The sequence below is a fragment of the Equus caballus genome, chromosome 1 (genome assembly GCF_041296265.1).
Source record: "Equus caballus isolate H_3958 breed thoroughbred chromosome 1, TB-T2T, whole genome shotgun sequence".
NCBI lineage: Eukaryota > Metazoa > Chordata > Mammalia > Perissodactyla > Equidae > Equus > Equus caballus.
This window is the reverse complement of record NC_091684.1, coordinates 170,062,284-170,085,213: the sequence shown is the minus strand read 5'-3', so window position 1 is coordinate 170,085,213 and position 22,930 is coordinate 170,062,284. Positions and strand designations below refer to the sequence as shown.

The 22,930-nt window shown below is 37.8% G+C and overlaps 1 protein-coding gene and 1 long non-coding RNA gene across 2 annotated transcripts in view; one reads left to right on the top strand and one right to left on the bottom strand.

Moving 5' to 3' along the window:
- LOC138918371 (uncharacterized) overlaps positions 1–3,639 on the top strand; it is a 73,445-nt gene extending 69,806 nt beyond the window's left edge. The window contains exon 3 of the long non-coding RNA XR_011427699.1: positions 1,606–3,639. This is a non-coding gene — a long non-coding RNA (uncharacterized lncRNA). The remainder of the gene's footprint in view (positions 1–1,605) is intronic.
- OR11H5 (olfactory receptor family 11 subfamily H member 5) lies at positions 1,818–9,145 on the bottom strand. Its single transcript, XM_070239616.1, has 2 exons — positions 8,188–9,145; positions 1,818–1,828 (listed from the first exon to the last, which is right to left on the bottom strand). Exons 1-2 carry the CDS (start codon positions 9,143–9,145, stop codon positions 1,818–1,820), a joined length of 969 nt encoding a protein of 322 aa, XP_070095717.1.
- Positions 9,146–22,930: the final 13,785 nt, after the last annotated feature.

Below are 22,930 nucleotides of genomic sequence, written 5' to 3'. Positions count from 1 at the left end.
CCCAAAGACAAAAGCTTTCAATGAACAAACTGGATGATGGCACATCCTAGGAAATCAATTTTCATGACTGAAAAAGTGCTGCTACCATTTAAAATACAAAAAAATTTCTACCTTACAGGAAAACAAGGAATAACCCCCCAAATTTTTGCTCATTGAATGCTATATACTCTATGCCTCTACTTTGTCATGTAAGCCCTGACAGTTGGATTTTCTTTTTGTAATGCAAGTACCTGACTTAAGCTTTGATTGCCAAGGCATCTATTTTAAAAAGGCATCCACCTCAAAGAGGTCTATTTGAAATAAATACACTATTAGCCATACACTAGATAAATCTCCAGGTTGCCTCCCCACACTGAGGCTCCTATGCTATGGAGATCTTGGTTGATTTTAATAACTGATATTTGGGCTTCTTTTTTCTGTTCCTGTACTTTAAATTCCCGCTCTTATGTTTTATATTTCCCAATAAAGAATGAGCCCACAAATCCCTACACCCTCACCCTCAAACCGATAAAAGCCATCCCCAGGCCCATGTCCTTTCTCTCTCTACTTGTGACCTCACTGTGTGGACCAACGTGTGCCTTGTTCAATCCAGGGCCTGTAAGTAAGTTTCCTAATGGTTGTTGTTGAAGGGCATCTTGTACTCATAAGAAGAACCAAAAGGGTCAGTTCAGTCTAAACATTGGTTTGGAAAGGGGAGATGTCTGTGATAAGCTCACTAGGGCCCAGGTGAATGCACCCAATAGCATTACTATTGATATGCTGAGACTGACACAAATAAGTAGTCAGTAATAGTAGTCAATTATAAATTATTAATAAGAGTCCAATCTCACTAGAGATGGCTACAAACCAATCATAGAAGAAAAACCTTGTTAAATACCTGATCTAAGTGCATGCAAACCAGTGTGCCCATGCACACACACATACACAAGTAGTGAAAACCAATGGTTCCATGTTATCTACTTAAAATAGACTGTTACAAATATGTTGTTATATGGAAGCCTCATGGTAACCATAAAGCCAAAACCTAATAGATACACAAAAGAGAAAGAGAAAGGAATCTAATCATGCCACTAAAGAAAGTCATCAAACCACAAAGGAAGAGACCAAGAGAAGAAGAAAGGAACAGAGAGGAAATATAAAACAGCCAGAAATCAATTAACAAAATGGAAATAAGTACATACCCATCAGTAATTACTTTAAATGCAAACACACTAAATTCTCCAATAAAAAGACATAGAGTAGCTGAATGGATGAAAAAGCAAGACCCACTTATATGCTGCCTACAAGAGACTCACTTCAGATGTAAAGACAGACTGAAAATGAAGGGATGGAAAAAGATAGTGTATGAAAATGGAAACCAAAAGAAAGCTGGTGTAGCTATAATTAGACAAAATAGACTTTAAACAAATACTGTAATCAGATACAAAGAAGGGCATTACATAATGATAAAGGGGTCAATCCAACAAGAGGATGTAACATTTGTACATATTTGTGTGCTAACATAGGAAAACCTAATGTATAAAGAAAATATTAACAGACTTAAAAGGAAAAGCAGACTGCAGTACAATAATGTAGGTAATTTTAATACCCCACTTTCATCAATAGATAGATCATCTACACGGAAAATCAAGAAGGAAACATTGGCCTTAAAAGGCAAATTGGACCGGATGGATTTAACAGATATGTGCAGAATATTCCTTCCAAGAGCAACAGAATACGCATTTTTGTGAAGTGCACGTGGAACATCCTTTTACTTTGAAACAAAGTTGAACATAAATCTGAAGCAAAAAGAGCTGTTCAAGTGTTTTCTTAGAGTTTCATGTGTAGAAGTCCAATAAAAAGCAGGTAAGAATGGAACTGTGGGGTGAGGTTCTTGAGCCTGTCTGCTTTTGCTGCTTTCAGGGAAGTGCTGCAGAACTCTCAGGATTCTGTGAAATGTTTTGAAAACCATCACCTAGCTCCTTCTAGAACACATTCTGCTAGGTGACATCTAGATTTGCTGAACAATTCAGCCCTTTCCCCGCTTGAGGAACTCTGGTTCACTCAAAGTAGTTTTTTTTTTTTTTTTGATGAGGAAGATTCACCCTGAGCTGACATCTGTTGCCAATCCTCCTCTTTTTTTTGCTCGAGGAAGACTAGCTTGAGCTAACATTTGTGCCAGTCTTCCTCTACTTTGTATGTGGGATGCCTGCACAGCATGGCCAATGAGTGGAGTGGGCCTGCACCCGGGGTCTGAACCTGCAAACCCGGGACACTGAAGCGGAGTCCACTTGGCCCCAGGGCTGGCCCCTCAGAGTATTTCTAAATGTTGAGCAAATCTGTCTCCTTTATTACTTCTGCACATTGATCTTGAGATTCCTCTTTGTTGAAACTACCCCAAATAAGTCAAATTCCACTTCCATTATGGTGATGGTGGGGCACCTAAATAACTGTTAGCAGCCATAGATCATTTATCAAAACCTATACATGTTTTTTTTTGGAGGCCTCCATTTTCTCTGGTGTGTTTCTCTCTAGGCTGCACTTAGTGGGGCTTTACATCATGGCCAGGCTCTTGGGGTACCTTGTAGCTGGGTATGTCAATTTCCCTAGTATATAAAAGCATGTACCTTCATTTTTGCTAGGAATTAAGCCCTAAACACCGTAACTTGTCCATTCATCATCTTGCTTTTACCTAAATTAAATAATGAATAGAAGGGTCACCTTAGGATGTATTGAGACCAGAAAGATCTTTCTCAGATTGCCTGAATTAGGAATTGAGCATTGAAACAGAACTAATAAACTTGGATATTTTGAGGCAAGACTATAAACTTGGATTTTTTTTTTGAGGAAGATTAGCCGTAAGCTAACATCCACCGCCCATCCTCCTCTTTTTTTTTTTTTCTGAGGAAGATTGGCCCTGAGCTAACATCCTTGCCCATGTTCCTCTACCTTATACATGGGACACCTACCTCAACATGACTTGATAAGCAGTGCATAGGTCCACACCTGGGATCCGTACTGGCAAACCCTGGGCCACAGAAGTGGAACATGCGAGCTTAAACGCTGCACCACCGGCCCAGACCCTTGGATATTTTTGCTGATAACCTTTCTGAAACTGTTGGTCCAGGCTTATTTCTATGTCCTGTAGTTTCCTGGTTAAAGTTCAAGATATTTGTGTAAGTCACTCTCGAGATTTTAAATTTAGTAATACATTGACTACAAAAGTAGGATAGTTGACCATATTATTTATTAATGTCACCATTAAGATACTCACAAAATTGTATCCTTATGCTATTTATACAATCTTCTGAGAACAGGAGGCCTGCTTCTCAGTATTTGATCAAACCTGTAGCAAACTCAGAAGATAAATGTTTGATTGCTGAAGTAAATTTGGAAATTTGTATCGATTAACAATAGTTTTAAAATGAGGAAAAAGAGTCTAACAAACATGATTTCTATGAAAATCTAAATTTTGTCCAAGTGATTTAGCTCAATTGACTATAATTATGACCATATGTATTCAAATTTCTAGGAGAGTTGTAATTTCAAATATACTTCCCAGAACTATACCTGTATCTGCCAGACCACATGCTGTCGTTTTTGGTTGGAGAATATAGTGCCTGGGCTTGCAATAATAAAAAGTTGAATGCTGAATTTAAATTGTAGCACATTATTCATTTAGTTATTCATTTAACTTAGCAAATGTTTACTCACCATTTATTATATTCCTAGCAGTGTGCTAAGTTCTGGTGCACAATGGTCAACGTGAAAAATAAAATTCTCCCCCTTTTGGAACTCCTGGTTTATAAAAGCAATCAGGACTGCCACCTACATCTGTACAGTCATGTCTGTATGTGACAGGGGCTTCCTTGAACTGTATGTTTCACAGCATGCCCACCTATATGCTGTGGGCCTGAAAAAGATGTTTATTCCAGTTAGGAATAACTTAGATAAATCTATGTAGTGAGGGCATGATAACAAACTTTATTTGCCAGCATCGACATATTTTGGGCTTTTTAAGACAGTAGGCAGAGACATGAGACATGAATTGACTTAGTCTAGTCCCAGGCCAGGAAGTTGTTGGCACCAAGAAGAGAAATATAATTCCAATTCATGGATTTTGATCTGGATCCAGGCCTCATTAGTCTTAACTCCCACTTGTTCATTTGTCTTCATAATTCCACGACCTTTTGACATTTATGCTGCAGTGAAGTTTTAGTTATTTGTGGAATACAGGATCAGAGAAAATGGATAAATGAACTTCACAGGAAATTTGAAATCCCGCTGCATGCATTTCTACTGCCTCCACCTCCAAAGTAAATCTATTAGTAGCTCACATGGTGAATTTATATCCACCTTTCTCATCATTCTATTCACCTCAGTGAGTAACAGAGGAGCAATTGGAGAAAAGAAGAGGAATGAGGAGCTTCAGCAATCCGTTCTGTATGAACTGATAAGGAAGCAGGATCCTCTTCAATCCCAATCACTTGCTTGAGATGTAAGCCACTTGCTCAGGAAAGAGCACTTTTAAAATTATAAGTGCAGAGATTCTTCTTCCTATAAATATTTATATTTTGAAGGTTAACCTGTAGATGAATCCAAAGGACAAGAGAATCTTCTGGCTTACTTCTTTCTCAGTTTCCACTTGCCTCTTCTCACTGGCCAACAACTCTGAAAAAATAAGGACAGCTTGCTTTAATTGCTCTTGCTGAAGGATATTTGTCAATCAAAACTTAGATATTAGAAACAACGTGGCACAAGACTCCGGCTGCATTCTAACTGAAGGAAATTTAAAGTTCCCCCAAAATATCCAAGATGCTTGAGCACTATTTTCCCTAAGTGAGTTGTACAGTGGGGGCTCTGTGATACCACAGTGAGTCCTTAACGTGATTATATCACCCCTGAGCACTCTTTGCAGTATGTTGTGAGAAGAGAATGTCAGGCCCTAATACATTGTTCCTACCAAGAACAAAGGAACCCAGAATGAACGGATTTAAAGAAGAACCAACATGCTCTTGGTATCCGACAGCAGTGGGTGTACAGAAGCAGTGAGGCAGGCACACTTTCCTTACGTACTGGTGGTGTTTCTGGCTCCTGGTGGTGTTTGTGGCTCCTGGTGTTTCTAGCCATAACACAGTCCTCATTACACAGTCCTCATTACACAGTCTAAAAGCTCATTCATGGATGGAGAGCAGGGTTGGTGCCTCTGAGACTTGCTTCCTTTATTATTCCTAACCAAATGAAATGAGTATATCATGTCAGTGATTATTAAGAGTTTACAAGTGTCTCCTGAATAGGATCCACAGCTCCCCAATGTGCTCACTGGGAGGGACCTAGTTCCCTGTGCATATATCTCTGAGTATGCATATAATACTGCCTATATTTAATTATATTTCCTCCAGTGGTCTGACTAGTGGGCCACAGAGGTCAAGATAAATATTCAAGAGAGGCTAGGAAAGGTTTCCTCTTTGTGGAGATATCCTTCCTCTAAGAAACTGATCTGCCTGGGGAGTGGGGTTGGGCAGAGGAGTGAGTGGGACAGGTTAATGGGAGAGAAGAGAATGAGAAGGAATGTGTGTGTGTGTGTGTGTGTATGAGAGAGAGTGTGCATGTGTGTGTTTGATATTCTCTCCCAAGTAGACCTGCTTTATTGTTAGTCCCAAACCTGTAAGCACTTGAATTAAAAAAATTCTTTGTCTATACGTATTTTACTTAATTTTGTGATATTCAACATATGGCAAAGAATCTCCTCTTTTCAATTTTAAGTATGGCTTGAACACATTTCTTTGAAAAAATTTAGTCTTCTGTAAAAGCAGATTTATAATGTTGACTTACATGATGCAATATTAGTGAAAATGAAAGTTTAGCACTGTAAATGGCTCATCAGTGGGAAATATGAAGTTTTTTCATTGATATCAGGGCAGGAGAACAAACAAGATGTGGCAGAGAACCTGAGGGGGAAATAAATTCAATCACAGCAGGAACTCAAGTAGAGAACACTACTGAGTTTACGAGTGAGGCTGTGTAAGGACAGAGCAGGTTCCCGAAAATGTACTCCCTGTACTGGCAGTATTAACATCACTTGAGAACTTGTTAAAATGCAAGTTCTCAGGCCCCACCCTGACCCACTGAGTGAGAAACTCTGAGTGTGGGGCCCAGCAATCTGTTTGAACAAACTTTGAGTTTGTTTCTGATGCATGCTGATATTTGAGAACCACTGTCTAGATGATAGAACATTAGTGTCTTGGTTAGGAGGGGTGTGTTTGAAACAGCTTCTAAGTTTGGAAGGGATGTCTTTAGCATCAGGAATTAATTGAGCATGGTTTGGAGACAGGGTTAAGAATGATATTTGTAAGGATAATTGGCACTTGAGGCTGAGTTATAGGTGGTGTTGTACCTGTAAAAGCAGGATTGGATTTAAGCATCTGGAAGGCCTTTGAAAGAGGCCTGGGATAGGCAGGGAAATGGTGAAGATTATTCAGGCATCATATGAAAGTGAGTGACCTGGGTGGTAGCAGAGTTGAACCTAAAGAGAAGGAATTGAGGTCGTAAATAGAAAACTAGGACACAAAAAATCTAGGTCCTAGCCTGAGTATTTTCACTTATTAGGCATTAGAGTTTGGCAAGCTAATTTCTTTAAATATTAGCTACATACTCACCTTTCTGTGTGCCCATAGAGCTATATGAGAATGAAATGAGATAATAGATATGAAAATATTCTGTAAATGTCTATATAGTCATAATATGATGAAATGTGGCTCAAGAACCTCAGGAGTGGATTCCTAACTTTCCATTATCTCTTTTCATGAAAACATCATCCTAGAATTAAAATTTCCTTTATCAGGGTCTAAGAGGACTATCCATTCCTCTTGGGCAAAGGAGCTCCCTAACTTTTCCCCTTCCCCAGATATATAGTCTCAAGGACAGATTACAAACATACAACTTCCTTTAAAAATAAACAAATTTTTTTATTTGACAACCAGAAATAAGAGTTTTAAAATGCCCATTCCTCTCTCTAGTCCATTGTCGACGAAAGAATCCTGTGGATGGCCCTTTTATAATACAAATGGGACCATGTTACTCCCCTGCTCAAAACTTTCCAAAGGTTTCCCATCTCATGCAGAATTAAATGTCCTTTCTATGGCTTACAAGATCCTGCACAATTTGGCCCTCTGTTCATTCTCTTTGACTTCATTTACAATACTCTTCCCCTTAATCTCTATACTCCAGCAAACCAACCTTGCTGTTCTTTGATCACGATCCTGCCTTCGGATCTTAGAGAAAACTTTCTTTCTTCTGTCTGAAATGCTCTTCCCTGACCCATCTACATGGCTCGTTCCCTCATCTCCTTCAAGCTTTTCCTCAAAAGATGCCTTTTCAGTGTGTCCTTCCCTTATCCTCCTATTTAAAATTTCTGCTCTTTTTCCTACATTTCCTGTCCTTTTCCCCCTTTCTCCATAGTGCTTATCATTCTCTGATGTGCTATATATTTTACTTATTTTTCTATTGTCTATCCCCCACTAGAAAGTAAACTGCACATGGACAGTGGTTTTTGATCGTTTTGGTTACAGTGTATCTCTAGTACCTAGAAGAGTGCCTAGAACATAGCAAATGCTCAATGAATCTTTGTGGAAGGAGTTAATACTATTTTATATGATGTTAAAACACATATCACTTACATAAGCAAGAAATTTTGTCTGTCCCTAATCTGGAGTATACTCAACCATGAAGACCCAAGGGGATAGGAAGGTTGTTGCTACTAAAACATTTAGGTATGTATCCATTAGGCCTTTAAGTTAGATTCTTTATTCACTTTTAAGAATATTGGACTGTCTTAAGAAACGCCTTGAGTACACCAATGATGATTCACCTGAGATTACTGCTCTTGTTCTACCTTCCACCCCATCCCCCCAAAATCAGAATGAAAACCATGTGAAATAGCACAGATATAATGCCCTCATATCACTGTCTACTGGAGTTATTCATGTTGAAAATATTGTTAGTACCTTTGGAATGTAATATGACTCAACTATAGTTTAACTCTGCGCGGGTTAGTTGAGGAATAACACATTGAGCGACCCCACTGAAAAATATCTTCTTTAAAGTCCACATTGGAGAATTACAGCACTGAATCAAGTTTTTATTGATTAATCTTTTATGTCTAGACAATGATTTGCTTAGTGTCATGTAAATTCATTTATGCTCATTTTATCTTCAGAACTTTCTTCAGTGCAGCCTTCATTTCCTTGTTTCGTAAGCTGTAAATCAGAGGGTTTAAGAAGGGAGTTACCACGGAATAGAACAAAGTCACGATCTTCTGCATTTCAGCTGGGTTATCAGTTGTGGGGCTCACATACATTGCCATAAGGGCCCCAAAGAATAAGCACACCACTGTCAGATGTGATCCACAGGTGGAAAAAGCCTTCTGTTGACCAGCTGCTGAAGGGATTTTTAACACAGCTATCAGTAAAAGGGAATAGGAGCTAAGGATGTACAGAAGAGTGAGGATGATAATGAGGGAGTTCAGGACATAGAAGATGATCTCAGTGACAGGAGCTGGGGCACAGGATAGAGCAATCAATGGGTCCATGTCACACACAAAATGATCAATGGTGTTGGGCCCACAGAAAGGTAATTGAGAGAGCTGCACAGTGGAGACAGAGTAACTAAGGAACCCAAATACCCAGCAAAGAGACATCAAGATATAGCAGAGTCGTTGGGTCATGACTGTTGTGTAGTGCAATGGGCGGCAGATAGCGAGGTACCGATCATACGCCATGATGCAGAGGAAATATGTCTCAGTTGTGCCAAGGGAAGTAAAAAAATATAACTGGAGGAAGCAGCCAACAAAAGAGATGGATTTTGTCACTGAGAAGATGTTGACTAACATACTGGGCACAGTGGAGGTAATGTACCATATTTCAAGGAAAGCAAAGTTCCCTAGGAGAAGATACATTGGGGTGTGGAGCCGTTGGTCCAACCTCACAGCACAGACAATGGCCCCATTTCCCATCATGGTAAATATATAGATCCCAAAGAACAGTGAAAAGAGGAAACTCTGCATCTCCTGACAACCAGGGAAGCCTAGGAGGACAAACTCTGTCACAGTTCTTGTCGTTGACTTGTTCATGCATCCCAGGGCTGCAGAGAAGACAGAAAACATCATTATATGAACTATTTTGTTTCCTGAAAAACTTGTAGGAAACCTATGCAATGTACATATCACGGAAATTTTGCAATTAGTTTGTAATAACCCATCCATTAACTCCTAGGTCTTATTTAAAAGCCACCAATCAACAATCCTGGTGATCCCAAATTGCAAAACTTGGATTCATAACAATGGAATCTGTACATTATTTTGATTTTCTTTATCAGTGGATTAGGTTAAAAGAATTCTCTCTTTCCTTTGAAATTTTGGAACCTCAGAAGCACTACCCTCTATGAAAGGCAGCAAAGTGGTTATCAGTTTGTATTTCTTTTTCTCACCCATGGTGGAATTATTTCTAATAGAACAGATTTTTGTCTGAGTAAATTTTTTAGCTGAGTATTAGGAGTGGAATAACTATTTTTTTGAAATCTCTCCCCAAGTAGAAAGTACTTGGCATACTTCTCAGACACTATAGAGCTGTATGTGTCCATTCTTCACTCTGAGCTGTTCACATCAGAATAATTTTCTCTCATAACGTATCAGTGCATTATAAGTCTTATCATAGAAACCAAGAGTACATTTTTTTTCTAGGGAATATTTTTCTAGGGAATAGAGAGTTAATAATTAGCTCCGAATATTCCTTGAATTGACTTTATGCTGTTATTTTAAACTCCCCTAATTTGTCAATTGAATCTCTACCATGCTAACCAAATGAGGAATTTTAAATCGTTATACCGGAAATCTCTCTCTAAAACAAACAATTTGTTTAAAAAATATATGGTTCAGCTACTTAAAAGGATTCACTTTTATGTTGTCCACATATCGCAGATGATGGGTTTCAACATTTCTGACTTCAATCTCACCTGCCCACCAGCAGGAAACTCAGAATCTTAGTAAGCTCAATTACCAAAAATCAGATAGAAAAACAAAAAAGAAGACATTACATAGATCTAAATTTTGCAAAAGTGCAATTCTTGCTGGACACAAGTGTTTTCTTTCATTTTGGTTGTACATAACCGTATGTAAAAAATATTCAGTAAGCCTTCTCCAAATGCAAGGATATATTTTAACATTAGGTTATTAAGTACAACATTTCAAATAATCTAAAGTGTTTATGTCTTATTACAGTTATTAAATGTTTCAAATTCCATATACTACATTTGCCTTTTAAAAATAAAATTTACTTCAAAATAAAAATACGCTTTTTGGTTTTTATAATGAAGAACATGAAAAATATAGAAACAGACAAAAAATCTCACTTCGCAGAATAAACAAATTTTAACTCTCTGGGGAATTGCATTCCTCTCTTCTTTAAAAGTTAAAATAAGATTTTTCAACATACGTTGTTTTATAACCTGTTTTTTAACTTAACATATTTTAGTCTTTTTTCCATGTCAAAAATATAGCTCTACACTATCAATTCAATGACTGCATTGCCTTCCACAATTTAATCAATTCCCTGGTGATAGATTTAGACTGTTATCAATGTTTTGTATTATAATAAGCACTGTTTTAATATTTTTAAGCATACATCTTAATATACTTGACCCAAAAGTAAGCTAAATGATTTAAAAAATTAGATGAAGCAATGTATTATGTCCTAGCTTTTGATGGTGAAGATTTTAGATATCCTTTTGATACCTATTTTTCACTAAAGTCATCAAGTCAAACCCTGTTACATATAGGATAAACTCCTGCTTAATATTTCCATAGCATTTTATATATGTATCTACTAGAGCATGTGCCATACTGACTAAATCATGTGTTTCCCTGTGGACTGAAAACTACATAGCTCTTGAATGATGTTAAATTTACCTTTCTAATCTCAGTTGACTGAGTTTCTGGTGCATGTTAGGCACTAGTTGAATGAGTTAATGTTGGAATGACTTTCAACTTGCCAATGCCGTCACCGAAAAGCTAATCTGCTGAGTTTATGAACATCACCACCACTGAGCACTCAATCAGAACATCACTTGGCAGAGTGTTATGTGACTCTGACCAAGCTTGTAGCAAGGTCCCTTTAAACCCATGGCCCACAATCTCTCCTTGCCTCATATCCCTGTCATGCTTTAGTGTCTATTCTAAATATAAGCTTCTCTAGTCATTTACCTTTCTTTACATTTTCAAACCTATAATCACCATTGTGCTCAGTACTCTGATTCCATCTTTTCATTCTTAAGAGCTCTCTCCCCTGTTGTACTTGCTTCTTGGTGAATGGCTCCACTCTCCATTTACCAATCCATTTAGCATTTGCTAAAGCCAGAAACTCGAGAGTCATTCAAGACACTTCCTAATTCTGTCACTTCCCATATGTAATCAATCACCAAATCCTGTTGATTTTCTCTCCCGAATGTTTTTCAGATCTCTCCTGGGCACATAGGAGATTAACATAAATGCTTTCTTTATTTGGATGGTCCATTAGTGGAATGCAGCAGCTACACATATAACCTGGAAAGAAAAATGGCCCTCTTTAGGAAGGGCTGGGAATGTAGTTTTAGGAGGAAAGCATGTGGTTTGGTGAGGAAGGAAGAGATCACCCACTCTGGCAAACTATGTGTTGACATACCACAGCTGGATCAGGTTCACAAATGATTGACTCAATCCAATAATACATAGCTCAGTAGTCCTGTTATATCACTGTATTTAAAGGAAAATAAATGATAACATCACATTGATTTGGATTCAAATACCACATGACATACTGTGTACTCTTGGGCAAGTTAACACCTATTTTTCAGAGCTCTTGTGAAATTACTGTTGAATACATATGCCTAGTATAGTTTCTGGAATATACTAGTACCTGAAAAATTTATAGCGGTTGTTGTTAATAATGATCATACCGACAAATATGATTACCAAGTAACTAGGATAAATTTTTTCAGTGTAATTGTTTACAAACCTAAATGAAAGACAATAAATTTAAGTGAATGTGAGAGACTAGATTAAAAAGTCACTCAGTTCCAAAGTATCATACAAAAAGCTATGGGAAGCTCTCTTTGGTTGCTCAGGTTTATTTTGCTGACTTTCTTATACATTCTGGCGCTTAAAAATACACAGCTTTGTCTGATATAAAGGAAGGAAACATTAAAGCATAGTTGTGTTGATTCAAGATACGGAAAGTAAATGATTAAAGGAAGGGTATTACATTACTTCTGATGTACATAAGAGTAAGTGGGAATAAGTTATATTAATTGGGGGCATTGTGGAAAATGAGTTATGGAGCGCAACGCTAAGCAGTCTTCTAATAACAAATTATGTAATTTATCAAATTTCTGGATAATGAGGCATTACTTTGTGAATCATTAGGCAAGAAAGTTTCAGGGATCATTAATCTGAAGGAGATCTGAGTAGCTGGGCACTGGAGACAACAGTTCATATAACGTAACTTATTATGTTACTAGAGATACTGTGGATGAAATCACATATCGAGAAACATAAAACCCAGAGAAGTTTCAAAAATATATAAATATTAAAATGGGATCCCATTGGAGCTATTGTCCATTTGTAGATGTCTTAGAAAAAATGCAGTGAGCCTAGACAGAGAGAAAATTGACTTACCCTTCATGATATGGTAAGTGGACAAAGCTGTCAATAAACACTGAATCTATATCTTCTCATTGATGCTTCTCTTTCCTTTATATGGAATCAAAACCCAGGGGCCTGACCCTGAGAATTCTGGCATTTATAAAGTAAGCTGCTGAAACTCTCTTTCTTGCCTTCCTGAAGTGCCCAAAAGAAACAGTTACAGCAATAAGGTACTTCTGTTGGGCAGTAGGATAACCAGTGAAAAGAAGCACAGCCTTATAATCAGTCCTTGAGGTGTGGGCCTCAATTGACATATTGGTGTTCTCATCAAGGGCAATATAAGAGACCTCAATCAACCCCAGGCACCCAGATCTTTCACTTGCCTCGGTCAGCCGAGGAAATCCAACAGGTGAATTTTATATCTTGATTATTTTTGCTGTAGAGCAGCTGAAAGCAGTGAGGTATGAACCTCATGAGGAGACTTCAAAAAAGGGGTACAAGTGAATGAAGGGGAAGGGAGTATGTTGAGACTCCCAAGGGTGCAATTTAAGTTTCATCTTAGAGATTATTGTGAAGTCTTCAGTCTCCCCTTGGGCTGGTTTATAACTCCCTCAAGACTTCTTGGTGTAACGTCCTTTCCTTATCCATGGTTTTCAAATCTTTTAGGTTAAATTGGCTCCCAGAGCGAAGGCAGGAATAATATCTTAAAGGCAATGGGGAGATGTCTCTGTGGATTTCCAGAGATTTTTTTTTTTTCCAGGAAAATCTTTTTCACTGTGAAATATAGAGAATGTTCACAAGGTACTCTGTTTATACTCTGTGTTTTCTTCACAGATTTGGTATCTGTAAACCTTTGCTTCCAGTCCTTAATTACTGATAGACTATATGTTTCCTATTTGTCGTTTCTGTTCTTTGTTCCTTTATTTCTTCTTGTTTTCTTTTGGGTTATTCAAGTATTTTGATTTTGATTTTTCTCTATTATCTTTTTTTGATGGTTTTAAAATAGTTTTTTATTGTGGTAAAATATACATAACATAAAAATGACCATTTTAACTATTTTTAAATGTTCAGTTCTGTGGCATTAAGTACATTTACATTGTTGTGCAACCATCATTACCGTCCACTCCCAGAAATTTTTCATTGCCCCACACTGAAACTCTGTACCCATTAAACAATAATTTCCCATTCCAGTCTTCCTCTGACTCTGGAAACCACCATTCTACTTTCCATCTCTGTGAATTTAACTACTCTAAGTACCTTATAGAAGTGGAAGCACACAAATTTTGGCCTTTTGTAGTTGGCTTATTTCACCTAGCATAATGTCTCCAAGGTTCATCGATGTTGTAGTCTCTGTCAGAATTTCCTCCTTTTTTAAGGCTGAATAAGATTCCGTTGTTGGTGTTCACAGCATTCTGTTTATCCATTGTTGTGTTGAAGGATACTTGGATTGCTTCCACCTTTTGGCTATTGTGAATAATGCTGCTATGAACTTGGGTGTTCAAATATCTGTTTGATTTCCTGCATTGAGTTCTTTTGGGTCTACACCCAGAAGTGGAATTGCTGGATTATGTGGATTATAATTCTACACTTAATTTTTTTTTTTAAAGATTTTATTTTTTTTCCTTTTTCTCCCCAAAGCCCCCTGGTACATAGTTGTATATTCTTCATTGTGGGTCCTTCTTGTTGTGGCATGTGGGACGCTGCCTCAGCATGGTTTGATGAGCGGTGTCATGTCCGCGCCCAGGATTCGAACCAGGAAACACTGGGCCGCCTGCAGCAGAGTGTGCAAACTCAACCACTCGGCCACGGGGTCAGCCCTACACTTAATTTTTTTGAGGAAGTGCCATACCATTTTACATAGCGACTGCACCATTAGCATTTCTACAAGCAATGCACAAGTGCTCCAATTTCTCCACATCCTTGCTATTTCTCACTTTCTGTTTTTGTTTTTGTTTGTTTTGATAATAGCAATTCTAATGGGTGTGAAATGGTATCTCATTATAGTTTTGAATTCCATTTCCCTAATAATTAGTGATCTTGAGAGTCTTTTCATGTGTTTATTGGCCATTTGTATATCTTTTTTGGAGAAGTCCTTTGCCTCATTCAAGTTTTGCATATTTTTAAATTGTTGTTCTTTTATTATTATTATTATTATTTACTATGGTAGCATTGGCTTATAACATATAAATTTCAGGTATACATCGTAATGTATTTTGATTTCTGTGTAGATTACATCGTGTTCACAACCCAAAGACTAATTACCATCCATTGCGACACACATATGTGCCTAATCACTCTTTTCGCCCTCCTTCCTCCCCACTTCCCCTCTGGTAACCAACAATCCAATCTCTGTTTCTATGTGTTTGTTTGTCATCATTTTTATCTTCTACTTATGGTTAAGATGATACAGTATGTGACTTTCTCCCTCTGACTTATGTCGCTTAGCATAATACCCTCAAGGGCCATCCGTGTTGTCACAAATGGCTGGATTTCATCATTTCTTATGTCTGAGTAGTAGTCCATTGTGTATATATACCACATCTTCTTTATCCATTCGTCTCTTGATGGGCACCTAGGTTGCTTCCAAGTCTTAGCTATTGTGAATAATGCTGCAATGAACATAGGGGTGCATGTATCTTTACGCTTTCGTGTTTTCATGTTCTTTGTATAAGTGCCCAGCAGTGGAATAGCTGGATCATATGGTAGTTCTAGTCTTAATTTTTTGAGGAATCTCCATACTCTTTTCCATAGTGGCTGCACCAGTTTGTACTCCCACCAGCAGTGTATGAAAGTTCTCTTCTCTCCACACCCTCTCCAACACTAGCTGTTTCCTGTCTTGTTAATTATACTTATTCTGATGGGAGTGAGGTGATATCTCATTGTACTTTTGATTTGCATTTCCCTGATAGTTAGTGATGTTGAACATCTTTTCATGTACCTGATGGCCATCTTGATATCTTCTTTGGAGAAATGTCTGTTCAGATCTTTTGCCCATTTTTGAATTGGGTTGTGGGTTTTTTTGTTGTTGAGATGTATGAGTTATTTATGTATTTTGGGTATTAACTCCTTATCAGATATATGGCTTGCAAATATCTTCTCCCAATTGTTAGGCTGTCTTTTTGTTTTGTTTATGGTTTCTTTTACTGTGCAGAAGCTTTTCAGTTTGATGCAGGCCAATTTTTTAATTTTTTTCTGTTGTTTCCCTTGCCTGGTCAGACATGGTATTTGAAAATGTGCTGTTAAGACTGATATTGAAGAGCATACTGCCTATGATTTCTTCTAGAATTTTCATGGTTTCAGGTCTTACATTCAAGTCTTTAATCTATTTTCAGTTAATTTTTGTGTATGGTGTAAGATAAGGGTCTACTTTCATTCTTTTGCATGTAGCTGTCCAGTTTTCCCAACACCACTTATTGAAGAAACTTTCCTTTGTCCATTGTATGTTCTTGGCTCCTCTGTGGTAAATTAGCTGTCCATAAATGTGTGGGTTTATTTATGGGCTTGCAATTCTGTTCCATTGATCTGTGTGTCTGGTTTTGTGCCAGCATTAAGCTATTTTGGTTACTATGGCTTTGTAGTATACTTTGAAATCAGGGAGTGTGATACCTCTAGATTTGTTCTTTTTTCTCAGGAATCCTTTGGCTATTCAGGGTCTTTTGTTCCATATCAATTTTAGGATTCTGTATTCTATTTCTGTGAAAAATGTTGTTGGAACTTTGATGGGGATTTCACTGAATCTATGGATTTCTTTAGGAAGTATGGACATTTTAACTATGCTAATTCTTCCAACCCAAGAGCATGGAATATCTTTCCATTTCTTTGTGTCTTCTTCAATTCTTTCAACAATGTTTTATAGTGTTTGCTGTACAGATCTTTAACCTCTTTGGTTAAGTTTATTCCTAGTTATTTTATTCTTTTTGTTGCAATTGTAATGGAATTGTATTCTTAATTTCCCTTTCTGCTACTTAGTTGCTAGTGTATAGAAACACAATTGATTTTTGTATGTTGATTTTGTATCCTGAGACTTGACTGTATTCATTTATTATTTTTAACAGTTTTTTAGTGGATTCCTGAGGGTTTTCTATATATAAAATGATGTTGTTTGCAAAGAGTGACAGTTTCACTTCTTCTTTTTCAATGTGGATCTCTTTTATTTCTTTTTCTTGCCTGATTGCTCTGGCTAGGGCTTCCAATACTGTGTTAAGTAAGAGTGGTGACAATGGGCATCCTTGTCTGGTTCCTATTCTTCGAGGGATAGCTCTCACTTTTTCTCCATTGAGAATGATATTTGCTGTGGGTTTGTCACATATGGGCTTTATTACGTTGAGGTATTTTCCTTCTATACCCATTTTATTTAGAGGTTTTATCATAAGTGGATGCTGTATCTTGTTGAGTGCTTTCTCTGCAGCTGTTGAGATGATCATGTGATTTTTATTCTTCATTTTGTTAATGTGGTGTATCACATTGATAGATTTGCAGGTGTTGAACCGTCCCTGCATCCCTGGAATGAAACCCGCTTGATCATGTTGTATGATCTTTTAAACATATTGTTGTATTCAATTACCCCCACCTTAAGACATATGGCTATGTGGGTCTCTCAGACGTCCTATTGTGCTGTGTAGGTATACTCTGTTGGTTAATTAATGTCTTTTAGGTTGTATTCTATGGAGGAGAGACCAAGGGAATAGTTTACTCTGCCATGATGCTGACATCACCCCTGAGATAGTCATTTTTCTAAAACCTCTTATCTCCATTAACCTAAGCAGCTTCCATCCCTTTCCTCTTCCCATTCTATGTTTTTTAAATCACAGATTATTCTTTTTTGTCTTGTGAACAAATTGGTGTGGTTATCATTATTTTTGATACTTTCTTTCCCTTTATCCCTTATGTTATAAGTAAGAGTTTACTAGCCTGTTCAGATAGAGAATTGCAATTTTCTGATTTTTTCTGTCTATCTATCTCCTTGCTCACAGCTTTGTATACCTTTGCCTTTTTGTTTCAGGTAGAAGAGCTTCTTTCAACATTTTTTGTGAGCTGGTCATGGTGATGAATTCCCTCAGGTTTTGTTTGTCTGGGGAAGGTTTTAATGCTCTGTCTGATCTGAAGGATAATGTTTCTGGACATAGTATTCTTTGCTAGTAGTTTTTGTCTTTCTGTGTTTTGAATGTATCATTGCACTCGCTCCTAGCATGTAAGTTTTCAGTGGAGAAATCCACTGAAAGCCTGATGGAGGTTCCTTTGTAGTTATTTTCTTCTCTCTGGCTGTCCTTAATATTCTTTCTTTATCATTGACTTTGATAGTTTTAATATTATATGCCTTGGAGAATGTCTTTTTGCATTGAGTTTATTAGGAGTTGTATTAGCTTCATGTGCTTGCATGCCCAGTTTTCCCTAGGATTGGGAAGTTCTCAGATATATTTCCTTTGAAGAAGTTCTCTGCTCCTTTCTCTCTCTCTTCTCCTTCACAAATACCTATTATCCTTATGTAACTTTTCCTAATTGAGTCAGTATTTCTCATAGAATTTCTTTGTTTTTATAAAATCTTAGTTCTCTCTCCTCCTCTGCCTGAATCATTTCTAGATTTCTGTCTTTGAACTCACTAATTCTCTCTTTCACATGGTCTACTCTTCTACCTGAAACAAAAAGGCAAAGGTATACAAAGCTGTGAGCAAGGAGATAGATAGACAGAAGAAATCAGAAAATTGCAAATGCTTTTTACTTTATTTTCACTCTCATTAATTGTGTTCTTCATCTCCAGTATTTCTGTTTGTTTGTTTGTTTTTTGGATTTCAATCTCTTTGGTGAAGTACTCCTCCAGTTTGTTAATTTTATTCCTGTGCTCACTGAGCTGTCTTTCTGAGTTTTCTTGCAACTCACTGAGTTTCTTCATGACAGCTATTTTCAATTCTCTGTCAGTTAGATTGTAATCCTGCCATGTCAGGTTTGGTTTCTGGAGAGTTGTCATTCTCCCTTTATCCTGCTGTGTAACTATAGTTCTTCATGGTACTGATGAACTGATCCTCGCTGGTGCATTTGTCATGGTAACCATCTTTCTTATTTGGGTATGGCTTTGGTTACTTTTGTTGTAAGCTACTTCTGGTTGTATTTGAGATCCTGCACCTTCCACCCACCTCTACCTCTGCTAGAGGCATCATCAGTGCCCTCTTTGTGCCACTAAGGTTGCTGGTCCCTTGTTACTTTCAGTGTCTGTTCAGACTCACGTTTTGCCACTGGGGTCACCAGGCTGCAAGAACATCTGCCCCTTCTGGGGTTATCTGGGTCTCATGTTCCCCCACAAGCTCACTGTGTACTCTCCCTGGTCTGAGGTGCTGCTCCCCTGTGCACCATCTGTGCTGCTCCTGCTGGGTTATCTGGGGGTTCTGGCAGCATGACTGCCAGGTTCACTGGGTTCATGAGTGTCAGTGTTAGTTCAGGGGCCTGGGTTCATGTATGCAGTCCATACTGCTGGTAGAGCCGGTGTCAGGGATGCCGCCACTTGAGGCTGGGTCTCAGGTTACATATTGGTTACTGAAGCCTCAGGTAACAGGTGCCATTTGCCACTGCTGGGGAAGAGGTAGAGACTAAGCTGCAAGTGTTGCTGCTGGTCCTACAGTCTCTGGTCACTGGTGTGCACCAGTGTGCTTTTTGAGTCCTCTGGTCAGGACGCCCTGCTTCTGTTGGGGAAATACATGTTTTGATTGCCAACCCAGTGCTGGAGAGACTGGCACCACAGCCAGGAGATGAGAAGAGGGCTGGACTGCCAGCACTTTTTGTGTCCTGAAGCCTCAGGATGTTTGTGCCACCTGCCACCACTGGGGAGGGGGCAGGGACCTAGCCACAAGTGCCATGTTTGCCTTTGCAGCCTGTGTTCACTGTATACATGCTGGCGTGAGTGTCTCAGTTTTGGATCACCTCTGCTGGATGAGGGGGAGGGGGCTGCACCCCTTGTTCCACTGACTCCTGGAGGTCCAGTCCACCCACCTTCAGAAGTACAGATCTGTGGATCACTCAGGCATTCAGATGTGCTGTGCAGGGAGTCCTTTTTTGGTTATTGGATGTTTGATTGCTTGTATCTTAGAGGGGAAAGACAGTGGGAATGACTCACTCCACGATGATGCTGATGTCACTCTTCTTCAATATATTATTTTTCAGAAGATCAAAAAGGTCTCCCAACCCACTTCTGTTAAATTCTGTAGTTTAATACCTAAGTTCAAGCGTCTGGCACAGCACCATCCACCCACTGAAAGTTAGACACTTGCTTGCTAATCATAATTCTGACAGAGATTTGGTGTCAATAAAATTCTCTATTGTGCTCTCAAATACCAAAAGTTTTCAGTGAATAAACTGGATGATTGCACCTCTCAGGAAATAAATTTTTCAACTGAAAACATGTTGCTACCATTTAAAAGATGAAAACATTTTTCCTTAGAGGATAAATGCTGAGAAAATGAGCAAGTTCAAGGAATAACCCCCCAAAGCTTTTTTGCTCATTGAATGCTATGTAGTTGTCATGTAAGCCCTGACAATTGGCTTTTCTTTTTGTAATGCAAGTACCTGACTTAAGCTTTGATTGCCTAGGCGTCTATTTCAAAGAGGCATCCAACTCAAAGAGGGCTATTTGAAATAAACACATTGCCAGTCCTACACTAGATAAATCTCCAGGTTGTCTCCCCACAGTGAGCCGCCTTTGTTTTAGAGATCTTAGTTGATTTCAATATTTGGGCTGCTTTTTTTTCTGTTCCTATGCTTTAAGTTCCCACTCTTCCATTTTAAATTTACCAGTAATGAGGGAGCCCACGAATCCCTAGACCTTCACTCTGAAATCAGTAAAAACCATCCCCAAGCCCAAGCTCTTTCTCTCCCTACTGTGACCTCACTGTGTGGACCCATGTGTGCTTGCCCACTCCAGGGCCTGTAAGTGAGTTTCCTAATGGTTGTTGTTGAAGGGTGTCTTCTAACCAGAAAAAGAACTGAAAGGGTCAGTCCAGTCTTAACATTGGTTTGGAAAGGGGAAATGTCTTTGAGAATCTCATCAGGTTCCAGGTGAATGCACCCAGGCATTTCTAGCTGAAAGGATTACTATTGATATGCTGAGACTGACACAAATAAGTAGTCAATAATAGTAGTCAATTATAAATTATTAATAAGAGTTCAGTCTCACTAGAGATAGCTACAAACCAACAGTAGAAGAAGAACCTTGTTAAATATCTAATCTAAGTGTGTGCATACAAATGTTCCCATGCACACACACACAGGCACACACAAAAGTAATGAAAACTAAGGTTCCACATTATCTTCTTAAAATTGACTGTTATAAATGTAAGTTGTTATATGTAAGCCTCCTGGTAACCATAAAGCAAAACCTATAGTAAATACACAAAGGATAAAAAGAAAGAAATCAAAGAACTGAATAAAGTCACCAAACCACAAAGGAAGAGACCAAGAGAAGAAGAAAGGAATAGAGAGGAAATGTAAAACAGCCAGAAAACAGTCAATACAATGGCACTAAGTACATACCTATCAATAATTTCCTTAAATGTAAATGAGCTAAATTCTCCAATCAAAAAACACATAGTGGGTGAATGGATAAAAAGCAAGGCCTGTTTATATGCTGCCTACAAGAGACTCACTTCAGCTGTATGGACAAACACAGACTGAAAATGAAGGGATGGAAAAAGATATTCCATGAAAATGGAAACCAACAGAAAGCTGGAGTAACTCTACCTATATCAGAGAAAATAGACTTTAAACAAAGGTGGTAATCAGAGACAAAGAAGGGCATTACATAATGATAAAGGGGTCAATCCAACAAAAGGATATAACATCTGTAAATATTTGTTCTCCCAACACAGAAGCACCTAATATATAAAGAAAATACTAACAGACCTAAAGAGAGAAATAGATTGCAAAATAACAATAGTAGGAAATCTTAATATGCAACTTTCATCAATAGATTATCTAGACAGAAAATCAATAAGGATACATTGGCCTTAAATGGCAAATTGGACCAGATGGATTTAACAGATATGTACAGTATATTCCTTCCAAGAGCAACAGAATACACATTTTTCTCAAGTGCATGTGGAATATTCTCCAGGATAGATCATAGGTTTGCCCAAAAAGCAAGTCTTAGTAAATTTAAGAAGATTGCAATCATATCAGCATCTTTTCTAACCACAACAGTATGAAACTAAAAATCAATTACAAGAATAAAATTGGAAAATTCACAAATATGTGGAGATTACACAGCAGGCTACTGAGTAACCAACAGGTCAAAGAAGAAATCAAAAGAGAAAAAAATTCCTTGAGAGAAATGAAAATGGAAATACAACATACCAAAACTTTGGGAAGCAGCAAATGCAGTTCTAAGAGGGAAGTTTATAGCAATAAATACATCAAGAAACAAGAAAAAACTGAAGCAAATAACCTAACCATATGCCTCAAGGAACTAGAAAGAGAAGAACAAATGAAACCCAAAGTTTGTAGAAGGAAGGACATAACAAATATCAGAGTGGAAATAAATGAAATAGAGACAAAAAGACAATAGAAAACATCATAGAAACTGAGAGTCAGTTTCTTGAAGAGATAGACAGAATTGACAAAACTTTAGTTAGGCTCACCAAGAAAAGAAAAGAGAGGACTCAAATAAAATTAGAATTAAATGAGGAGACGTTACAACTGATACCACAGAAATACAAGGGATCATAAGCTACCTCTATAAACATTTATTTACAAACGAATTTGACAACCTAGAAGAAATGGATGCATTCCTGGAGACATACAACCTACCAAGACTGAATCACGAAGAATCAGAAAATCTAAACGATCAATTACTAGTAAGGAGATTGAATCAATAATCAAAAACCTCCCAAGAAACAAAAGTCCAGGACCACATGGCTTCACTAGTGAATTCTACTAAACATTTCAAGAAGAATTAATAAAAATCCTTTTCAAACTCTTCCTAAAAGTAGAAGAGAACACTTCTAAACTCATTTTACAAGGTCAGCATTACCCTAAAATGAAAACCAGATAAGGATACTGCAAGAAGAGAAAATTACAGGCCAATATCCCTGATGAACATAGATGCAAAAATCTACAACAATACCTTAAAAGGATCATACACTGTGACCAAGTGTGATTTATTTCAGGGATCTAAGTGTGGTTCAACACCTACAAATAAGTCAATGTAATATGCCACAGTAACAAAATGAAGGATAAAAATCGTATGATCATCTCAATGTATGCAGAGAAAACATTTGATAAAATTCAGCTCCCATT